Source organism: Labeo rohita, chromosome 21, assembly GCF_022985175.1.
Source record: "Labeo rohita strain BAU-BD-2019 chromosome 21, IGBB_LRoh.1.0, whole genome shotgun sequence".
Lineage (NCBI taxonomy): Eukaryota > Metazoa > Chordata > Actinopteri > Cypriniformes > Cyprinidae > Labeo > Labeo rohita.
In genome coordinates, this window is record NC_066889.1 from 22492821 (window position 1) to 22511330 (window position 18510).

Sequence of the window (18510 nt, forward strand, 5' to 3'; positions counted from 1 at the left end):
CAATGTATCTATGAAATAGTTTTTTTTTTTTTTTAAATATAAGCACATTTCTTTTCGCTCAAAATTTACGCAATTTAAAAAAAAAAAAAAACCACATACTTTTTATTGACTTTCAGTTAATGTCATAAAACTATTGAGCTAAACCAGTAGTAGTACTGACGGTGTAATGTAAACATAGCTGGAACAGATGAACCAAATTAACTGAGTGAGTCATTTAAGCTGGAACCGCTCAGATTGATTCAAACCCATGACGTCTTTTTATTTAAAGCGATTCACGAACAAAAACCAGATCAAATTAAAAGAGCCATTTATTTTCGAATTTTGACATTGCTTGTAATGATTTTTAAAACCATTTAAAAACCACTGCTTTGCAACATCATTCACCATTTCGAAGCAATCCAGTCAGATCTCGAATTGTGAATCATTTGATTCAGATCGGGCCTTTAAATCACGTATTGATTAGTAATATGCATTGCTAAGAACTTCATTTGGACAACTTTAAAGGCGATTTTCTCAATATTTACATTTTTTGCTTTCTCAGATTCCAGATATGAAAATAGTTTCATCTCTTCCAAATATTGTCCTATTTTAACAAACCATACATCAATGGAAAGCTTACTTATTCAGCTTTCAGATTATGTATAAATCTCAGTTTCAAAAAACTGACCTTTATGACTGGTTTTGTGGCCCATGTGTTAACATTTCTTTTTAAAGAATATTAAAATGACTGTTTTTTTAGGCAAATAAAGTTTTTCCTCATGTAATTGCTTCAAAGTCAATCCATGCATTCTGTTTACATGCATAATTTAGAGTGTGTGTGTGTCTCTGTGTGTGAATGCAGGTGGAGGCTCTTACCCATCAGAACAGAGCAACTACTGTTCATGCTGTTCGGGACTCAGAACTGGCTAAACTACCTGAGGGCGCTCTCAGTTCCATCAAGAGGAAATTCCCACAGGTATGTCAGCCACACTGCATTTGCTTTATAGAAACTGCAGTGTTGAGAATTACCCTGGCCTCTCTGTGCCTGTATAAAGTCAGTTTTGTTCTCTCTATTTGATCTCATTAGGTAGTCACAAGGCTTATTCATCTGCTTGGACAGAAGATCCTCCAGCAAGTTAATGGACCTCTGACAGGTGTGTATGTGTGTAAAACTATCAGTCTCCTGCATCAAAGGCCAAGGTTTCTAGACTCACTAATGCATAACAACTGCTTTGTATCTTTATTTTAACATCCAGCTCGCAGTCTAGCTCTGCACACACCCGGCAGTAAATGGGATGCAGGGAACCCTGCCTCAAACCTGGCCACTGTCACTGTACTCCCGGTATCAGAGGAGGTTCCTCTGACTGCGTTCACTCTGGAACTCCAGCATGCATTGTTAGCTATTGGTGAGGATGCTGTATTTATATAGGTTTTATATCAAAAAGATGAGAAGTTTAACAATTTGAGTTTGAATCAAATTTCTGTCTTCCAGGGCCCACTCTTCTCTTGACTAGTGACATAATCAAACAACGTCTCGGCTCTGCTGCTTTAGACAGGTACGGCATCAGAATGTCATTAGATAACAGCTTGCAATGTTTATGTGGCATCAAATATTAGTTTATATAAACATGTGGCCACTCTGTCTATCAAAATATGTAAATTCACTGTTAATACATGCTGATTTTTAGGATGAGTGTTTCAGCTGCATGAAAAACAACAACACACTCATCTTTTTTTATTTTTACACATTAAAGTAGTTGTTTGATGAGCGAGATGAAAGCAGTTTTGTGATATGTAAATGAACGACACAATTAACCCCATAAATAAACAGTCTGCATGAGTCCTGTCCCTCTAACCCAGCTTGAGATCTTCAGTTCTCCTTGTTGCTGATGTTTGTCTCTGTGGTGTAAGTTGTAGGTGTTTTCTGTTTCGATTTAATTTAGAAAACTTTGAAGTGCAGATACTGGCCTGGTTTCTTTCAAGAATATTGACAAGCTCTCATCCATCACATGTTTATTGGACAGTTTAACAGTAGTAGATCCACAGAGACAAGGATCTGACACACAATTTATCAGTAGCTAGAACAGGACTCCAGACTGTAACAACACAAACACAATACTTTTTTTATTTTTTTTTGAACCTGTGATACTATTTTCAGGATTGCTTAATGAATAAAAAATTAATAAGAACAGCATCTGTTCAAAATAAAATCCTTTCTACCAAAAGTCAACAGAAGTCTTTACTATCACTTTTTAATCACTTTTTATCAGTTTAACACATCCTTGCTGAATAAAAGTATTAATTTCTTTCAAAGAAAGAAAGAAAGAAATTACTGACACCGAACTTTGAACAGTAGTGTATATTGTTACAACAGTTTTCTTTTTTAAATAAATGCTGTTCTTTGAATGTTTTATCCATCAAAAAAAATCTTGAAAAAAGTATCACAGGTTATAAAAAAATATTAAGCAGTACAACTGTTTCCAATGTTGATAATTAATAAGCATATTAGAATGATTTCTGAGGGATCATTTGACACTGAAGATTGGAGTAATGATGCTTTGCATCCCATGAATAAATTCTACTTTAAAGTATATTAAAACAGAAAACCACTATTTCAATTTGCAATAATATTTCCCAATATTACTGTTTTTTTTCTGTATTTTTAATCAAATAAATACAGCCTTGATGAGCAGAAAAGCAAGCAGCAATTACCAGGATTCAAGCGCTTTAAAGCATTTAAGCACATATGAAAAAATACATTATTTTTGCAAGCTTGTAACCACCTCAATCAATGATTTAAAAAGCATTTTTGGCAAAAAAATTGTTTGGTAGTTTACCATAGAAATATTATGTTTTTCAACAGTTATGACTGTTATAGCGCCAGCTATGGTCCAATCTTCTTAAAACTTTGCTCTTGTTTAGAGTCACCTTTCGTATGTGTTCACTAAGTTTGGTGAAGTTTTGAGTTTTCCTTTAGGCTTTATAGGATTTTGGGACAGGCCCCTTTTCTAAACGACCCCAAAGGGTAAATTTCAACATTTTTTTTTAATAATTATTGACCCTAGAGAGTCTAAAGAATTGCACTGTAGTGTTTTTTCCAGATTGAGTGAAAAACCTAGGACTACTATTACCAAATGATTTGATTAACAGCAGTGGTTCTAGAGACTAAGTTGTCTGGAATGAGTTCTATAATATGATAGGAATATTGTGTATATTTGCGATATTTATTTTTCTTCTGAGACCTCAGATTGAGGTCTTACATAAGTGTTTGGTAGAGATATCTCATTCTGTTCAGGAGTTATAGTCATTTTGCTAAAAGTGGCCCTGACCCTTTCAAATGTTTTGGCACCCCTTTGCACCCCTTTTTTGATAAGTATTGATATTCGCTCTCCAGAGAATCTTTCTACACTGGTTTGGTTCCGATCGGGTGAAAAACCCAGGACTAGTTTGCAAAAGTAGGTTTTTCAAAAAATCCAAAAATGTACCACGATCGAATCTGTGTGCGTTTTATCTGCATGAGCCAGGGATTCCAACGACATAAGACACTTGAGCCTGCGACTGACCGTTTGGGAGTTATGAGCGATTTCGTACTTTTGATCGCTGTAGCGCCCCGTCAGGTCTTGGTGACATTATTGGTGGTGTGAGCACTACCGGCCCTCCAAGTTTCAAGTCTCTATGACTTACGGTTTGGTCTGCACGATCAATTTTATATGGAGGTTGCTGATGCTTGGCCATTCTAACAATTACAGTAGGGTTTCAAAAACATTTAAAAAAAACATTAAAAATCGTACTGATCCCAAACTTTTGAATGGCAGTGTATATATAATTAAAAAAAATGTTTTGGAAAATCTTTATCCAGTAGTCACAAATACTTAAAAGTCATGAATGCGTCATAGATATTCATTGGTCAAAAGGTGTGGGATCCTGCAGGTCTTCACATGTTTCATAAATGCACAACTAAAGTCATTTGAATCCCCAATATATCACATTAGTCATTGCAGCCTAGTCTGTACAGTCATAGTCTCTAGTCTCACTATCTAATTCAGTCTTGGATGAATATAGATGATTGTAGCCTGACTCTTCAACTTTGACATGTTTATAAATGGCATAAGTTCAACATGTTGGTGATCTATATTTTTAGACATAACTTCCTATATAGTTAACAAAGCAATTTATTTGCAGATACCATGAGAAGTAGCTGAAAATAGTCTCTCTCTTTATTCCAGTGTGCATGAGTACAGGTTGTCGAGTTGGCTGGGTCAACAGGAAGACATCCACCGCATAGTCCTGTATCAGACAGATGTGTCACTCACCCCATGGACTCAACGCTGCATCAGACAAGCTGATTGCATCATCATCGTGGGACTGGGAGAGCAGGACCCAGCCGTGGGAGAGGTATGATGGTGTTACATCATCACAGAGTGAAAAACGCTTACATGAACTGGTGCTCACGTACCAAGATTCAGAGCTGTGGCTACTTCCACTGGAAATAGAAGGGTCTTTAATATAAAAACTCTTCTGACTCAAATGAAATGGGTTTCAAGGCCTGTAATTTATCATTCGCTCAGGATGGCAGGTACTGTTATAGGTTGAGGCCAAAAAATATTAAGTTGTTTGAACCATAACACAGTAGGCTAAAAATAGCCCCTACTCAACTGTACTGTAAGTCACCACTGAACTGCTCTGATCACAGCCAGTAATAAACCATGTTGGCGGGACTCCAGGTGAACTGCGGGACTTACTCAGTTCTTTTCCTAGAGAGCGAGAGATTAATCATTTACGTGCGGGAGGGAGATATCCAGGGGTTTCGATGGCCAGGCCTGTGCATTTGAAGTTGGATCAGAGGTCTGGGGTAGAGCAACATCCCTATTGATCGTAAATCCACTAAGGCCCTGCTCTTTGAATCAGAGACTCAAAGCTCAGATGTTTTAAACAAGTCTGAAATGGGTAATTGTATTCATATGAAAAGAAAGAGAGAGGACGTGGGTGTTCTCATAAACGCACACCGGCCCGTCCCAATCAATAATTATTCTTTTGAACGAAATGACCTTCTGAAAGAAATGGATATATTTCTATTATATTTATGGATTAGTTCTGCATTCAGTGCGTTCCATTAAAGGAAATAATTTTTTATTACAATACATTTGGACAGAGTGTTGTCTAGTTTTGAAAGGATGATGTTCAGTGCTTTCTTTGTCCGTCTGTCTCTTTGTCTCTCAGTTGGAGCGCATGTTGGAGGGGAGCGCGGTGAGAGCGCAGAAACAGCTGGTGTTGTTGCATCGTGAGGACGGCCCTCCTCCCAAAGGAACAGCTGAATGGCTCAACATGCGGAGCTGGATCTCCAGGCACCTTCACCTGTCCTGCCCCCGCAGGGTCTTCTCCAAGAGGAGCCTGCCAAAATTGGTACAGCACTCATTAGTACATCATGGTTTCACTGAAATAACTATCATTTTGGAAGCCATGGGTCTAGCATGGGGTTTTCAACCTTTAGATGCCACAAACCCTATAATATAAAGCTGAAAAGCAATATACTGGTAGACACTGTTAACCTGTAAAAATGTCAACCGGTAGACATTTTTAACTACTGTATGTATCGCAGTTACAGGCTCAACTGACGTTGCTGTGCTACGTGGTCAAGAAAATGTATCGTTTGCATGCTTTTTAGCATTTCGTTTTTAAAACAAGTGATTTTAAGGCATTGAAACACAATCTGCACTATATGCGCACACATAAAGATGATGTTTGTAGAGCATGGGAGTATTGAACATTTATATTTGCTGCTTTATAGGGCTTGAATGGTTAAATACACACACTTGTGTGTCAAAATGCCCATCTTGGCAATTATCCTCGTAAACACAAAAATTTAAGTCTTAAGTGAAAGCAGACAGCTGAGGAGGAAAACGCGTGTAATAGTATATTGGATCCGGGCAGCTCTTAAAGTGACAGCAGTCTAATGTTCCTGCTGTCTGTCGTTCATGTTAATCAAATAACAAAAAAGAGAAAATCTCTTACTGCTCTTGACTAAATCACTTTTGTAACTTTAATAAAAAGAAATGGTTTTAATTTACACAGTGAAGAATATGCAGTGTTTTTATTTGATTTAAAACATATGATTACTTTATACAGTGTGTGTAGCATTTCTTATTTTTTTTTTCTTATTCTTATTTAATTGCTGACTTGTCTTCAGTGAGCTTGAGGGTTTTTTTTATTATTATTATTATATATTATTATCATATCAGCCACCCCTACAGGAGATCACTATTTTATTTTATTGCACTGCATTGCATTTTAACTATACACATTAAGACGCTCTTGATATTCCTGTCAAGTTTCCCAGGCTACTGCTGGTGTGTCCTTGAGCTCTGTTGACTTTGTGTTATGTCACGGCAAATCTTAGTCTTATTTAGGATATGACAAGTAAAGAAACCAGAAAGTAGAACCAACTATAGACAAATATTTAAGAAATACCTTAAAGAAATAAAACTGGGTTTTTTTTTTTTATCTGACCAGTAAAAATACATAGTTTAGCTGTTTTTTTCAAATAGCCGATATCACAAAGAGTTGGGTCAGCAGCTCTATTAATGGTTTGAGCATGTCTAACTCGAGACCAAGGTCATGTGAGATCAGTATGAAAATCAGTCTCACATGATACATACTTCCTGTGGCTGGTTAGTTTTAGACAGTTTTACTCATTATCCTTTTTTTCTGTAAGATTAATTCATAATTTTTCTTCTTTTCAAACTTTTTATAACTTGTCATTCTTCAGTCAACTACTTAAATACATTGACTGCTCAAATTTGAATCTGAAGAGTACAATTGCCCGTTGAATAACTGCTAGTTGGTCAGTCTTAAAGGAATAATTCACCCAAAAATGGAAATTCAGTCATTAATTACTCACCCTCAAGTCGTTCCTAACCCGTAAGACCTTCGTTCATCTTCAGAACACAAATTAAGATATTTTTGATTAATTAAATCATTAAAATAGTCCATGTGACATCAGTGGTTCAACCTTAATTTTATGAAGCTATGAGAATATTTTTTGTACATAAAGAAAACTAAAAAGTTAGTTTAAACCACTGATGTCACATGGAGTATTTTAACAATGTCCTTACTACCTTTCTGGGCCTTGAACATGTCAGTTACGTTGCTGTCTATGCAGGGTCAGAAAGCTCTTGGATTTCATCAAAAATATCTTAGTTTGGGTCTTATGGGTTTGGAACGACATGAGGGTGAGTAATTATTGACAGAATTTCATTTTTGGGTGAACTATGCCTTTAACAAGCCTTATATAACCGACCCCTAATTTTTGGTTTATTTGTGTTTTCAGAGAGAAATGTACCAGCGTGTGTTCCAGAAACCCGCCGATCGCCACTCTGATTTCTCTCGTCTGGCCCGTGTTCTCACAGGCAACGCTATTGCGCTGGTGCTCGGGGGCGGAGGAGCCAGGTATTCACTTGTTACACCTTTTAAAAACCAGAAATAAACTATGAAAGTGAAGAGAAAACACCTCCACTATTTTGAATGCATTTCCACACTCCCACTCTTGTTGACACTACTCTGCGTTTTCCTTTAAAAGCCCTTTACCACCTCCTCTCAGTCTTTATTTGACCTCTTTCCTCTGTTGCTCTCGTTCTGTCAATTTAATTTTTTCTGACAGCTTCTGTTTGTCTATTCTGTCTTTTTTTCGTGGTTGGCAGAAGGTGTTTAAAGGTTGGTTGCTATTTTCTCCTTTCTTTTCTTTGGTGTAGTAACCTGTGATTGATTCTGTGTACAGTGTTAACTCTGCCCAGGTAAAATACCCCTACAGTGCTGTTTAAAAAGAGAACAACATAACGCTCCTTTCAAGTTGTTGATTTTAATCAAGCCATATTTGGGCGTTTGTAGATTTTCTGGACCAAATTGAAAGGTTATGTATTAATTGGCTTTGTATTACTGGGTTTATTTGCTCCTTACTCTCCTCTGCACATCTTCCGTCTTTCAGAGGCTGTTCTCAGGTGGGCATCATTCGAGCATTGAGTGAGGCGGGAATCCCCATTGATCTGGTGGGCGGCACCTCTATCGGATCCATGATGGGCGCGCTGTATGCAGAGGACCGCAGTTACAGCAGGATGAAGATCAGAGCCAGAGAGTGGGCAATGGTGAGAAATAAGCTCAAAAAACTGAAATAAACCTTGTGCTACTTTAAAAATGCATCCCAGTTCTCACCAAAAAAATAGAAACCAATTACACATTTTTTTTTTTTCCTTTTTTTTTCTTCACTTTTACTTTTCTGTTTCCTATACTTTCTTTTCCTTTTTTCCAGTCTTTTCCTTTTAATTTTCTTTTCTTTTTTCTCATTTATTTTCCTTAATTTTTCACTTCATTTTCTTATTCATTTTCATTTCTTTTCCTATTTTCTATTTTTTTTCTATTTTACTATTCTTTTCTGTTCCCTTTTCCTGTTATTATTTTTCCCTTCTTTTCTTCAGTTATATTCTTTTTTTATTTTTTTATTTTCTTTCCTTTTTTGTTCTTTTTCATAATTTTATTTTTCCTTAACATTTTCTTACACAGTACAGAAAAATAATTTCATTTCTTATTCATTTTCATTTCCTTTCCTGATTCTTATTCTTTTTTTTTTTTTTTTTTTTTTTTTTTTTAGTTTTCTTTACTTTTTTTTTTCATATAATTTTTTTCTTTTCTTTTACTTTTACCTTTTTTTTATCCTTTCCTTTAAGTCTTTTTGCTCCATTTTGTTTTAATACTCATTTTCCATTCTCTTACCTTTTTAAATTTCTTTTTTGAATTTTTTTCATTTCAGTTTTCTTTCCTTTATATTTCCTTTTTTTCCCCTTTCTTTTCACACATTTTCTTCACATCCTTTTTCAAATCCATTTTCTATTCTTTTTAATTTTATTTTTTTTTCTGTATTTTTTATTTTTATTTTCCTGTTTATTTTCCTTTAAATTTTTATTTCATTTTCGTATTCATTTTCATTTCCTTTTCTTTCTTTTCTTGTGCCTTTTTGTTTTCCTACTCATTTTAATTTCCTTTCCCTCTTCCTATTCTTTTTCCTTTACTTTTTCTTATTCCTTTTTTTTGTTCCCTTTCCTTTTCCTTTGTTTTTCTATTTTCATTCTTTTTTTTTTTATTATTTATTTTTTTTTTTTTACTTCCAGTCTGTTAACTTTATTTTTCTTCCCATTTAAAATCCACTTAAATTGGACACACAAAGCCAACTTTGTTCTCCTTTACCCCTCTGCAGGAGATGACATCAGTGTTTAAAAAAAGTGCTAGACTTGACCTACCCTGTTACTTCAATGTTTTCCGGTGCTTCATTTAACTCCAGCATTAATGCTGTCTTCAAGGACAAGCAGATAGAGGTAGGCAACTGGCTCTTTTTCCTCTAAGAATCCTACGCTGGATCACAATCTGCCAAATTCAGCAGTTTAAATGTGTTTGGCTTATTTGCAGGACCTTTGGATCCCATATTTCAACATAACCACAGACATCACTGCCTCCACAATGAGATTGCACACTGACGGTCAGTACTGTCACACACTCCACCTGTATTTATGAGCCTCTGCTTATACCAGGATAGATGTCTGACGTTTCCTGTCCCTCCATTCTCAGGCTCCCTGTGGAGGTATGTGCGTTCCAGCATGTCTCTTTCTGGTTACTTGCCACCATTGTGTGATCCAAAAGATGGACATCTGCTCATGGACGGAGGCTACATTAACAACCTGCCAGGTGTGTAGTAGGACATTAGCTCCCTGCAGTAAAACCTCTGTAGCTCCTGACAGTCAAATCCCAATGTACCATGACAAACGCACTTTCATAGATGCAAATCTGCTGTAGCCATGTAGCCAGACAGTTAACTATTGGCATAAAGTCTGGACCAAGATTATTTGGCTCATTCTGCCCAAGGACCGCCCACTTAGACAGGAAAGATCTGTCTGGGGGAGGGTTCTAAAATAGTCGAAACCCCAATAATAAAACTTATGTGAAACTTTGAGCCATTTTTGTGTGCAATTTGCATCTGACATTCAGTGGGCGGACTTGAGTGTGCCATCTATGCTCGGACTATTGATAGCTGATTTGAAGAACTGGGTAATTTTGGTCTTTTTGTAATAATGGAGTTTGTTTGCTGAGGGTGTTGTTTTCTCTTCCTGTTTTAGCGGATGTGGCGCGCTCCATGGGTGCTAAGGTGGTTATTGCCATCGATGTGGGCAGCCAAGATGAAACCAACCTCACCAACTACGGGGACGCCCTTTCTGGCTGGTGGCTGCTTTGGAAACGGCTCAACCCACTGGCTGAGAAAGTCAAGGTGAGGGAGGCATCAGCCAAGTACAATGTTTACTTAATTAGTTGGGTTTTCTAAGGCAAGTGTCACTATTACTATTGCTCATGCTTGTAAAGGTGCGGCCACATTTACTGTGCATCGTGCATTACTATACTATTGACAAAAGACAATGAAACTTTTTTAGCTTGTATGACCGCACCTTAAGTGTCAGCTTTTAGAGATTATGAAACATTGACACCCAAGACTTGCATCATCAAATGAATGATACTGCAACTTGTGCAAATGGAGAAGAGATATATTATTACTTTAAAGGCACAATATGTACGATCAAACCACTGGAACAGTGTTATAATTTTTGCTGAATTGTGTACTTAAATTATCCCAAATGTTTCAAAGAATGTTTAAATCCAGAGAAATTAGCATTTTTAACTAGTGTAAAGGACCGTCTCATTTTTTTGCCTGCCAATGACATCATACACCCGCAATTTTCCAGTTTTATTTTGTAGAAAACATGGAAACCCCAAAGACGCTTTAATATGTTATGTATTTTATTACACAGGTGACAGACACACAGAGTAGCATTGTAACAGAACTTTCAACACACTTAAATGTATCTAGTATGATAAAACAGCGCTGCTTTTTCCTACTTATGAATGACCGGAAGAAGTGGAAGCTGTCGACTGTGGCATAATAAAAGCTCCGCTGCTTTTGAGCCGTGTTTCGCGCTCGTCCTTCATTAGCAATTGCTCCAGCATCCTCATTTCGCTTACACGAATTCCAGTCCCACCCTGCTTCATAATACAGTGACCTTAATAAATATTTAATACATTAATAAAATTAGTATGATTATACAGTCTGAGATATTAAAAGATATCCTGGCTCTTTCAAGCTTTATAATGGCAGTGAATGGGTGTTGAAATTTTGACGTCCAATAAGTGCATCCATCCATCATAAAAGTGCTCCACACGGCTCTGGGGGGTTAATAAAGGCTTTCTGAAGCAAATCGATGCGTTTGTGGAAGAAAAATATCCATATTTAAAATACGGATATATACGTATTTAAAATACCGTAATATCCAGCTTCTGCTAACTGTCGTAAGTGCAGTGGAAAGAACAAAACAAAACACTGGTCATGAAGTACAAAATAAGGATTTGTAAAGAAAAATGTTGGAGGATTTCAATATAAGCCAAGAAGAGACTGTTTTTCTTTCTCTCTGTAGTGAATGCACGTACAAAAGTTATTGGAAGGTAGAGATTATGGTTTATAAATTTGTAATATATTCTTTTACACAAACGCATCGATTCGCTTCAGATGGCCTTTATTAACCCTCTGGAGCTGTGTGGAGCACTTTTTTATAATGGATGGATGCACTTTATTGGACTTCAAAATCTCAACTCCCATTCACTGCCATTCTAAAGCTTGGAAGAGCTTTACTCCATGATTTACTTACCCTCAAGCCATCCTAGGTGTATAAAAAACGAATACAATCGGAGTCATATTAATAAATGTCCTGGCTCTTTCAAGCTTTATAATGGGAGTGAATAGGTGTTGAGATTTTGACATCCAATAAAGTTCACAAATCCATCATAAAAAAAAAGTAGTCCACACAGCTCCAGGTGGTTAATAAAGGCCTTTTGAGGTGAATAAGTGTGTTTGTGTAAGAAAAATATCCATGTTTAAAACTTTATAAACTGTAATCTGTAGCTTCCACAAACAGTCGTAAGTGCAGTGGAGGAAACAAATCAAAACACCAGTCATGAATTGGTAAATGAGGATTTGTAAAGAAATATGTTGGAGGATTTCGATATAAGCCAAGAGGAGACTGGTTTTCCTTTCACTCTTGTGAATGCACGTTCAACAGTTAATGGAAGCTAGAGATTACAGTTTCTATTTTATTGGACTTCAAAATCTCAACTCCCATTCACTGCCATTATAAAGCTTGGAAGAGCCAGAACATTTATTATTACAACTCCAATTGTATTTGGCTGAATGGAGAGGTACGTTATTACTTTAAGCTATTAGGTTAATGATTTTTACTTGACAGGTAATAAAACTGGCAAAAATATCCCATAGATTTGCATTAATAGGAGGACCTGAGGCATATTTAGTATGTTATTAAAGGGATGGTTCACCCAAAAATGAAAATTACCCCATCATTTACTCACCCTTAAGCCATCCTAGGTGTATGTGACTTTCTACATTCAGACAAGTATCAGAGTTATATTAAAAAATGTCCTGGCTCTTCCAAGCTTTATAATGGCAAAGAATAGGTGTTGAGATTTTCCCATAAAGTGCATAAATCCATCATAAAAGGTGTTTCACATGGCTCCAGAGGGTTAATAAAAGCCTTCTGAAGTGATTCTAATAGAAAAATATCCATATTTAAAACTTTATAAACCGTAATCTCTCAATCAATCTTACGCTACACCTACTTCATCTGCTGAAACGCCACTCTTTCATGAACGTGCATGCAACAGTTAGCAGTAGCTAGAGATTACAGTTTATAATGTTTAAATATGAATATTTTTCTCACACAAACGAGCTGATTCGCTTCAGAAGGCCTTTAATAACCCTCTGGGGCTGTGTGGAGCACTGTTAATGATGGATGGATGCACTTTATTGGACTTCTGAATCTCAACACCCATTCACTGCCATTATAAAGCTTGAAAGAGCCAAGACATTTATTATTCTAACTCCAATCGTATTCGTCTGAAAGAATAAAGTCATATACACCTAGGATGGCTTGAGGGTGAGTAAATCATGGGGTCATTTTTATTTTTGGGTGAACTATTCCTTTAAGTAGCAACTGTTGCATGCACAGACACTTAAATGTTCTTCCAAAAACTCTTTGTTTTAAAAGTTCTTGTGCCTGTTTCAGGTGTTGAACATGACTGAGATCCAGGCCCGGCTGGCTTATGTGTGCTCAGTGAGACAACTTGAATCTGTTAAGAATAGCGACTACTGTGAATACATCAGACCGCCTATCGACAGATACCGCACGCTTGAGTTTGGCAAGTTCGATGAGATCAGCGTGAGTTTTATCTTTTTTACTTTTTACCTTCTGCGCTCTAAATATTAAGTCTTTATTCTGCACTTTTATTATTGTTGGGTTGACCACGTGTTTGTGTGCGCATATAGGAAGTGGGCTACCAGCATGGGAAGACAGTGTTTGATGTGTGGTGCAGGAGCGGCGTGGTAGAGAAGATGATGAAAGACAGACATCAGGAGGAGTTCCACAAAACACAAAGCAGCAATGTAACCCTGAATCACCTGAAAAAGCGACCTTCGAGTTGTAATGTGTGTCAAAATAGTTCCTCACTTCATTTTATTGTTGTATTTGCAGTTGGTGACTTGTCCAAATGCTTCCTTCACTGATCTGGCTGAAATTGTGTCACGGATTGAGCCAGTCAAACCAGCTCTTGTGGATGGTAAATCAATGTTAACCTTTATAAATTTACTCTTTAAAAGCACATTTGGCAGACATTTTGGCATAAATTCCTAGCATATTGATTTGTTTTTGGCTTCTGCTTAGTTGAATGTCTTTTAGGGTTGTGTGATTTGTGTACTAACATAATTAGGCTAATGGATCGGAAATATCTTCATCTCTCCCACAGATGAATCGGACTATCACACGGACTATGAAGAAGAGATGGCAGAGAGTGCTCTATCAGACATTGAGCTCTACAACCATTACAGTGAGCACACAGAGGAGGAACTGACTGCAGACACTGTAAGTCTCACATATACATGCAGACTTAAAGTGACATATTGTACACTTGTGGCATTTTATACTTGTTTGCCATGTTAACTTTTTCTTACACCAAAACGGTCCTAATTTACATAAATTTTAATCATATATATAAGGCAAGGACACATTAAATTGATCAAAAATGACAGTAAGACTAGTGCTGTCAAAATTAGCATGTTAACACAGGCGATTAATTTTTCTAGTTTACTGGTGTTAAATGCTGCTGCGTTTATTTAGTCGAAGAACGTCTTTACAACCACAATAAATGGGAGATTTTTTAGACACACACTCCAACTTCACTTCAGCGCTAGGCGCTAGTCAGACAAGCGCGGAAGAGGTACTGGTGACGAGGGAGATTCAGAACATGTTGTCAGGCCATATGTCAGTAAATCAAATTTACCTGTCCTGTCTGCTGTTATATTGTTCTCGTAGTACGTGTGCTTCACGGCTCACGCTGTATAATCCGTGTGACGTTCAGCAGCGGCAGCTCTTAAAGTAATAGCAGCCAAATAACCTAATAACCCAGCTGCTATGATGTCTATTAATCAAAGAACTACAAAAAAGAGGAAATCAATAACTTTTGTAGCTTTAAGGATTCATCTATTTTTAATTTAGTATTTAGTGTTTGATAACTTTATAAATTTCTGTATATTTCCTACTTGCTGAAGGGCACAGGTAAATAATAGGTTTGTGTGAAGATTGTTTTAAGTTCACTTAAATTAGAAGTAATTTTTAAATTTTATTAGTTATGTTGGAATGTTGAATGACTATTAGTTATACTGTAATGTTGAATGACTATAGTGGATGGTTAAATATTTGGAAAAAAACAATTTCCTAGAGACATCAGTAATATTGGTATCAGTGATACTCACCTTCAATCATAAATAATATTTAACAAATATTGAAAATATACTTTCTTTATGTTGTTTCTACATTAATTTAAAGATTGAATTTGAAATTGTTGCCATATACCCTATAAGTATATTTAAAAACTTTAATGTTAGGTGGGATTTATCGCAATTAATTGCAAATTATTTGAGAAAAAAATGTGTGATTTAATTAATTTTGTTTTTATAATCGATTGACAGCATTAGTAAAGACGTTTCTAATGTTACAGAAGATTTTTGTACGTTTTTCAGTTCATCAAAGAATCCTGAAAAAAATGCATATTAAGCAACACAACTGTTTTCAACACTGAGCACGTTTACATGCACACCAATAAGCTGATAACTCACAAATATCAGCTTATTAAAATTACTAGGTTTCCCCGTTTACATGCATATCAGTAACCTGACATTGCAGGTAAGCTGCGTTTACATGACTTTATTAATAAATCAGGTTATTTCCCTCTAGTGACGTCAAAATATAATAATTTGTGTATTTGACTCCAGGTAGTCTTTCTTTAACTGCAAAATGTTTGGAAATGTTTTCTATTGCATATATAGAAAAAGTAAATTTTTTTTTTTTTTTGTTTTTAAATGTCATTTTTCACTATTATTGTTGTACTGTGTTTTGATCAAACAAATGCAGCCTTAGTAAGCATAAGGTTTTCAAAAACATTTTACAAATTTAAAGACCTCAAACTTTTGAAATGTTGTAAATGTCTGCATGGTACATCAGAAGAGAAAAAGCAAAAAAGTAAAAAAAAAAACAAAAAAAAAATTCATAAAAATAAACTGACTGATCATACTGATGCTTATATCCAGGATGAAGAATTGGAGAGGTCTCACAGGCACCGTGTGCGCTCTGACATGGAAAACCTTGGACCCGTGTCCTCCAAAACACCACAAACCTCCAGCCCCAACAGTCCTCCAACTCTTCACACGAGAAAAGGACTGAAACCCGTCCATCCCAACCACTGACCTAGATATCAGCATGGCAGTGAACAAAAACTGACACTCCCGTGATATGGGGTTTGGCCTTTTGTACACATTCCAGTCACACTAAGTACATCCAGGCCTTGAGGAGCAGGAATCGAGTATTTTGTGTATTTACACAAGCTTTTTCCTTTCCTCTCATACAAAAATCCAAAGAAAACATCAGTTGCACTGGAAGTTTTGATGGGGTTAAAATAATACGTGGTCTTGCATTTGAGCAGTAACTCAAGACGATCCCAGAGTATCTGTGAAGTTTCATGCTGACTATGCACTCTTTTGATTGCCAAGCATTATCTTTACTCCGTCTTGAATTACCGGTTAGTCAATAGAGGAAGAAATTCCACTATTAAGACAATCAGCTACAACATTGTCTTTACAAACAGTTAGATTGGATTGCATGTAAGCTTGTTTCTTCTTCTATCAATTGAAGTGGCAAAACAGAGTGAAATAATGACTTAGAGTTACAGAAAAAAAAAAGTGATATTGAACCTAGAGTTCTCTATTTATAAGCTCAGATGACTGATGTCAACCTTTTGTTTCATTTAAACCTCTCAAGACCGTTTGGCAAGTTGATTTGTCCCACAACTTTTCTGTTTCATGAGTGATCAAGTGACCACCATTGTATATCATACCGAATGTGTCTGAGTTAACCATACCTCTAGCTGCATGTGATCAAAAAAGCCTATCAATGCAATATTTTTATATTTCTTGTTTTTTTGTTTGTAAAAAATTGCTGTATGATACCAGTAGTGCCTTTTAACCTTAATACTAGCCATACTAGACAATGGGAGTTCGGTAATGGTCAGAAATGATTAACAGTCTAACCACAATGCCAGTATTGATTAATATGTATGTGTGAGGTATTGTTTGAGTTTTGTTTGTGTCGCCGTGACTGACATTAATTTGGAGATTTGCGGTCAGGCCATTGTTTTCGAATCTTCTAGAACAATCATAGTGCTGTGTGCCAATAGTGTCACTTAAATCTGTTGTAACACTATGCTAAAAACAATGCACTTAGGTTATCAGCATTGGTTGTGTATATATATATAGGGTCAGTTTGTTTCCAAAGTGAAAGAAACCACAATACATCTGCAAAGCACAATGAGAATACATTTGATGGGAGAATCTAGTGTCATTCTGCAAACGTCTTAAGATGATGATTCCTAATAAACTGTTTTGCTTTTGTCTTGACTTCCAGTCTTCAAAGACCACTGAAGCGTTTGAAATATTTGTTTATTTGCATATGTTGCATAATGCTGGGCGGCTCACGTTTACCCTGTCTGCTGTGCGCTGCACTCCAGGAGCTGTGTGCCCGGTGGTAATTACGAGGATGAATTATGGGATTCGGCTCCAAGTCCGTGGTTTTTCTGCCTAATGTGGATGCTGCCGTCTTCAATCATTGCTCGATGCCAAGATTGAGCAAAACAGCCTCAGCAGGCCGCTGCACGTGAGATTTAATGCACTCAGACACATAATGAAGACAAAACACTTCCAAATGAGTTTTGTGAAGTGAGAACGAGGAGATAATCACACATGATGAACAAACGTCCTATGTATCACATGCACTGAAGTGTGCAGCTGTGCTGGGTTTAGGGTCAAGGGTCAACAGTCAAGTGTTTCACTAGTTTATGGTGTGGAAGAAAAATTCATTTTACTTATGGAATATTGTGTAAGTGTCTGCTTTATGTAAACCTGCTGTGAGGATGATGTGAGAGAAGGGTTTTGGGGCCCTAAATATAAAGATTTGAATCTTGGGAGTATGACGTAGCAGAATGTATTTTTCTGAATCTTACCATGTGTGGAAAGTTACCAGTTAGGAGATGTTACCTTGAAGGCTTGGGAAGAGATATAAGTTGGAGTGAGCCCTTCCTTCTTGGTCACACTCTGCAGTAACTCTGTGTTTCTGTAAGACTGACCTTCTTTGCAAAGAATAAACTTATGAAAGACAATTGACTGAGTTTGTCTCTTAAGCGGTGAGAGTTGTTTTTATTTTCCCACAACAATGAATAGTGGAGAATCTGTTTGTGAGAACTTGCAATATATACAGCTGCTTTATTTTAAAGAATGAACTTTTTTATGTTGCTTTAATTTTCTAATCTGCTGCTACTTTTGTGATCAATTAAAGCACCTCATATTTCTATTTTTGAAGGATCATGTGACTGGGGAAAATTCAGCTTTGCAATCACAGGAATAAATTACATTTTAAATGATTAAAATAGTCATTTTAATTGTGTTTTTGACAATTTATGCTGTTTTTGACTTTTCAGAATTGTGAGATATAAACTCGCAATTGCGAGAAAAAAGTCAGAATTTAGAGATGCAATCTCACATTTGCAAGAAAAAAAGAATTTCGAGATGCAAACTTGCATTTGCAAGAAAAAAAGTCAGAATTGCGAGGTGCGAACTCGCATTTGCGAAAAAAAAAAAATTTAGAGCTTTTGAGATGCAGACTCCTGTTTGCGAGAAATAACTCAGAATTGCTAGATATAAATTCACATTTGCGAGGAAAAAAGTTAGAATTGCGAGATGCAAACTCACATTTGCAAGAAAAAAGTCAGAATTGCAAAATATAAACTTGCATTCGCAAGAAAAAGTCAGATTTGCAAGATGCCAACTCGCATTTG

General features: G+C 36.4%; 1 protein-coding gene across 1 annotated transcript in view; it reads left to right on the forward strand.

Moving 5' to 3' along the window:
* The window catches only part of pnpla7a (patatin-like phospholipase domain containing 7a), a 33940-nt gene extending 15914 nt beyond the window's left edge, over nt 1-18026 (forward strand). The window contains 18 exon segments of the mRNA XM_051092334.1: nt 842-955; nt 1067-1133; nt 1236-1385; nt 1472-1535; nt 4206-4374; nt 5200-5382; nt 7307-7425; nt 7961-8117; nt 9224-9241; nt 9243-9341; nt 9433-9502; nt 9592-9708; nt 10137-10285; nt 13140-13292; nt 13400-13516; nt 13605-13689; nt 13876-13991; nt 15716-18026. Coding sequence (XP_050948291.1) covers nt 842-955; nt 1067-1133; nt 1236-1385; nt 1472-1535; nt 4206-4374; nt 5200-5382; nt 7307-7425; nt 7961-8117; nt 9224-9241; nt 9243-9341; nt 9433-9502; nt 9592-9708; nt 10137-10285; nt 13140-13292; nt 13400-13516; nt 13605-13689; nt 13876-13991; nt 15716-15871 — 2103 coding nt within the window. The 3' untranslated portion in view covers nt 15872-18026.
* The last annotated feature ends 484 nt before the right edge of the window (nt 18027-18510 follow it).